The sequence below is a fragment of the Diabrotica undecimpunctata genome, chromosome 9, assembly GCF_040954645.1.
Source record: "Diabrotica undecimpunctata isolate CICGRU chromosome 9, icDiaUnde3, whole genome shotgun sequence".
NCBI lineage: Eukaryota > Metazoa > Arthropoda > Insecta > Coleoptera > Chrysomelidae > Diabrotica > Diabrotica undecimpunctata.
The window spans coordinates 48,806,503-48,811,845 of NC_092811.1; the positions used below are offsets into that span (position 1 = coordinate 48,806,503).

Sequence of the window (5,343 nt, forward strand, 5' to 3'; positions counted from 1 at the left end):
TGCACCCGGATTGGCCTACAGTATCTTGGAGATGATGGACGAGGGTTGTGCCATAAAACAACATTTCCTTTTATTTGGATTTGTCATCATCAGCCTCTCTCAATCGACTGCTGTACATAGGCCTCTCCTGTTTATCTCCAAAGTATTCTATCTTGTGCTTGCTGTATCCAGTTTTTTGTTGTCTTTCGTAAGTCGTCTTGCCATCGTGTTGGTGGTCTTCCTCTGCTACGTTTATCGGCTCTTGGTCTCCATTCAACTAGTTTGCGGAGTCCATCTTTCGTCCTTCATTCTGACAACGTGTCCAGCCCATTTCCATTTTAAGTTGCAGCTTCTTTCAATGACGTCTATGACTTTAGTCTTAGCTCGTAGATCTTCGTTTCTAATCCTGTCTCGCAGAGTGGCCTCTATCATTGATCGCTCCATTCTTCTCTGCGCTACTCTTAGTTTTTGTGCGTTTTTCTTTGTGAGCGATAATGTTTCTGCACCATAGGTCATCACCGGTAGCACGCATTGGTCGAAAACTTTTTTCTTCATATTAGTTGGGATGTCACTTTTAAAAACGTTCCTAAGAGCTCCGTATGCTGTCCATCCTTGTATTATTCTTCTGGATACTTCGGTTGTTTGATTGTCCTTACTTATCTTAATTTCGTGACCCAGATAATATATTTATCTACCAGTTCTATTTCTTCATTTTGTATTTCAAGGTGTTTACTTGGTACTAAGTTTGTCATATGTTTTGTTTTTGTTATATTTATTTTTAAACCTATTTTATTTCAGGCTGTACTAAGTTCTTCCAACATTTTCTTTATTTGTCTTAAATCGTCTGCTATATCGTCTGCGTAGCTTAGGTGGTGTAGCATCTCTCCGTCCACATTTATTCCTTTGTCAGCCCATTCGAGGGTTTTGATCGCTTTTTCTAGAGCCGATATGAAAAGTTTAGGTGACAATTTCTCGGATACCTCATTGGATTTTTATTTGGTTGCTGTTAGCGTGTAGTTGTATCGAGCTTGTCGCATTTTTAGTGCTTGGTTTAGTGCTTCTATAATACTGTCGAGTTCTACTGAGTCGAATGCTTTGTGAAAATCTACGAATGTTACAACTAAGGGCTTGTTATATTCTATAGATTTTTCGATGAGTTGTTTTATTGTTTGGAGGTGATCGTTGGTTCCAAAGTTTGCTCTGAATCCAGCTTGTTCTCTACTTTGATATAGGTCTAATTTCTTGTCTAATCTTGTGGTGTAATCTAGTCTTGTAGTTTTTGGATTACCTGATATTAATTGTATAGGAACAATAGAAGTAAGAAAAATATTACTATCAGATATATTGGGATCTAAAAATTTTTGCTTGTATTCACTAATACCAAAACTTCCGTCACAACTCCATTTTGTGATAAGGTAGAGGTTTTTCAATACCTCAGGCTTTAAATGTTCAGTAACTTCCTCAATACAACGAAATAGTCGAGACACTGTATGATCTAATAATTGTTGCAGGGAAGCTTCAGCAACAGATTTAGTGATACGTAAATTGTCAGGATAACACTTAGTTTTGGCTGAGATAATTGCCTCATAGTTGGGATACATGTTGCTGTTGTGTTCTCTGGCCGTATTTCTAATCAGGTTATACTGAATTTTTGTTAATTTCCCCTCAACAACAATCGATAATGCCTCATCTGAAGTCAGTGAAGTAATATTCTGTTTAGTGTTACTGTATGCTTCTTTATATTTCGTTACCCGAGATGGACTAAAAAAAACAATATCTTTCATTACAATTGCTGTATCTATCTCACCTTCAGGTCTAAACTGCATTTGGGCTGCATCTGTTAATTCTTGAGAGCTCAATTTGGAACGAACGTTTTCTGTTTTTCTTCTTTTTGATCGTTCACTTAATGAAGAAAAATCTTTCTGTGGTCTCCCATGAGAAGTTCTGATGATATTCGAAGAGAATTTCAGAGTAGTTTCTAGCCAAGTTTGATTTTTTTACAGAATGTCTAAGTTCTCGATGATAAGTCCCACTTAGTTTTATAGTGCTTCATAAAATTTTCCAATTTTCTCATCGAGTCATCGGATAATTCGTCAGTTTTCATGGAAATCTTCACTTTTTAGCACAGATAATTATATTTGCCTTTAAAACTTTTAAATGGACAACTTCTTAGAAATTCAACCATTTCATTTCTGGTAAAAACAGTACGTGTCATTTTAAACCTGCAATGAATAATTATAATTAATCGGATCCATTTACAAAGCAATTTAGATGTATTAAGAGTTGGCCTATCAGTTTTTGGCTTCTTAATAATACTAAGTCTCGTTTATGCATTTTTTTTAAAAGTCGACAGTTTTGGACTCACACGACCAAAATTATTAAAAAATATAAAGATAAGAAAGCAAAAAGATAGATTTTTTCGGCTTAAAGATTAAGAAAAAAGAAGAAGAAATCAAAAAATAACAAAAACGTAGGTTTTTGTGTAAAAAATGTAAATTTACTGGATCAGATACTTCATATTTTGTTCTCACTTTATTAATTGACCATAACATTAAAGTTTCTTAATGTAGAAATTCTCCAGCATGTTACATTTTTTTAATATGAAAATTTTTGAGAGAAAAGTCTTGTACTCAGTAGTAGTAGTTCAGTGACTAGTGAGTGTAGTATTGTACTTCAGAGAGGATGTCGAAAGCTCGGCCCAATGGATATCGATGCGGTTCAACCCGGAAGACGGATGAGTTTAATATTAATTTTTACTTACGGCATTTCCGTTCTTTTCTTTATATAATGAATACATTTTTTGTAAATTGAGGTCAGGATTTAAAAATTTTGAATCAGTTTCTTTTCTACAATAATGGGAGACGTAGGTGGGGAAGGAAGAAATATGTTTAATAACTTCGTCAACGACTTTCTGATCAATAGCGTTTCTTCCCCCGCTCTTAGTACCTCGTTTATCTTATATAGAAATATTACTTTTAAGCTGACTTAATGCTATAGGAATACGGCGAGAGCTAATCTGTAAAGTGTTAAGTAATGTTTTCTTGTACACCTGTACATCTTCTATAAAAAATAGCCTGGTCTTTGATCTCCTTGAATTTTCTTTTTTTGTATAGGTTCTCTTTTTGTCAATTTCTTTAACACACTTGTTAAGTAAAACACATCTGCCTTCAAAACTGCCTATAGTCCAATATTGTTCAAAAAGTTTTTTTCTTTCCGTAACAGCAATTTTGTCAGTGCACTTTTTTGGGCAGCTACACTTGAATGTCTCATCAAATACTCTTGGTTCTATAACTTTATTTTTAACTGTTATATACCTTTGATTCGCATTACATAACCTTTTCTCTTGATTGGGTTTCATTTTTTCTTTTTCGTCCACATTTTTTTCTTCCTTTATATTCACCTAAATTGTTTTGTGTTTGTCCGTTAAAAGTATGGTCATCATTTGAACTTCTTTCATCCAAACTAACATCTGAAGGTAAGAATTCATCTCCCGATGACTGAAACGGTTCTTCAAGATCTGAGTCATAAGCAGTGTTAGAAATTGGAGTAGAACTTATTAACTGTACTTTTTGTTTCGGAGTTTTGTCAATCAACTGGTCATCAAATGCGTTGTTAAGAAAGAGTTCGGTAGAAAGAGTGTTTAGAATACCACTACTGGTAGTAGGTTTGTTAGTCAAAGTTTCCAAAGGGAGGCTAAGTAACTCGAAATTAGTATCGTTATTGGTATTCTCATTTTCTGTAAAAAATGATAGATCAGTTAAACCATCATCACGTGGCTCAAGAACTGAACTAGTAGGGCAGTTATGTTGTACAGTGTTGCTTGCTGATCCGTCCATGTTGTCCTCGCAAGGTTCGGGCAGCTTAAGACAAAGGTCTACTATCATTTTTCCTCTCCACATGCTGCTCCTGTAAAAAACAATTAGTTATTAAGGTCTAAAACCTAAATATAATATCCTTTTTTATTATCATTTTTCGAATACACACTCAAAATAGTTTTTAAATATACATGTATTTGTTTAACATATTAAAGTGCGGCCCTGTTTTTTTATAGAATTTGTCACAGCATACCTTAAAACATCCCTAAAATAAATAGTAAAAATATCCTCATATAAATAAAGCCATTAAAATTTTTGTGTATTTATTTTAATACACCATACCCATACTTTTTTTGCAAAACTTTATATTCATTTAAACACTTTTTTTTATCTACACCTTAAGAAAAACGAATACACACACACACACACGCAGTGATCAACCCTGTCCCTAGGAACATGTGTATACCAATCTAAGAATGGGATCCACATGTCCGAAGATCAAACCGGTCACACTTCGCTAGTCGAAGTGGTACCTATCTGACCCCCAGGTTTTTCCTCCACCCCTCCTCATCGTGCGACTTACGTGAGGAGGCTTATGATCTGAGTGATTGAAAGTTACTTAAGGTGTCCTGGGTAATGGAACACCCGCTGTTTTTAATGACTGGTTATGCCACCTAACTGTAGGGGTAGCCACAACTAGGCTTTTCTCCCTATTTACATTACTGACTCTATTGAAGTTACTCTATCATGACTTCGGGACTTGAGTCCCTAAAACAAAAGAAAAAAGTGTGTGTTCCGACCATAGAGCCCCCAGCCTTGGCTGACGACTCTATGTTCGGAAAAGAGTGTGTGCTCGGTCACTCGGCCGCCGATTTGGCAAAATAAATTTTGTTCTCCTCGCCGGCCGAGCACCCGAGTAGGGTCCGGCCACTGAGCCCTTGTATGCCGCACAAGACCTCAGTGCTCGGATTTCGCGAGAATATCAGTGTTCATCTGATCCGCCTTAGGGGCCTAGTCCGTTGAAACGGTATATGTAGAGCCTGATGGGCCCTCCATATTTGGTCTGTGTTGAAATTGAAGTTACAAAAATGTACAGTGAAAAAGATTTTTTTTTTGTTTTTTTGTTTTTATTTTTTTTTGTTTTTTGTGGACTTCCTTGGAGCTTCTGAACTTTAATATGCCTGGGCAACAATTCTTTCCTTTTTTTTCCTTAATCCTATTTGTGTGCGTGTGGTGGGGTGAGCATTCCCAAGTGTATACTGCTCTCACTCACCCCGGTGTATATTGGGCTTATATCTACCTAAAAACCTAAAAACCTTAAAGAAAAAGCGTACCCTCTCGCCAGAGTTTTTTTGGTCGGTGTTCTATCTTTCTTCATCTTGAGGTTTTGACGACTATGCACCATTACATCCTTTGTTATTCGTTTGGGATCTCCCTATATCTTGCTATTTGCTGCTTTGGTCTTCTGTGTACCGTCCTGATGTTTTCGTTGTAGTTCGTCAGCTCTCTTAGCATTCTACTAGGGTGGTTTGTTAGTCCATTGAATATA

General features: G+C 36.1%; 1 protein-coding gene across 1 annotated transcript; it reads right to left on the bottom strand.

The window, feature by feature from the left end:
* Positions 1–971: 971 nt before the first annotated feature.
* LOC140450655 (uncharacterized) lies at positions 972–1,805 on the bottom strand. Its single transcript, XM_072544319.1, has one exon. It carries the CDS (start codon positions 1,803–1,805, stop codon positions 972–974), a length of 834 nt encoding a protein of 277 aa, XP_072400420.1.
* Between the last annotated feature and the right edge of the window lie 3,538 nt (positions 1,806–5,343).

Bases quoted from the DNA above. Each gene is read 5' to 3' on its own strand.
- LOC140450655 (XM_072544319.1), bottom strand. From the start codon at position 1,805: ATGCAGTTTAGACCTGAAGGTGAGATAGATACAGCAATTGTAATGAAA.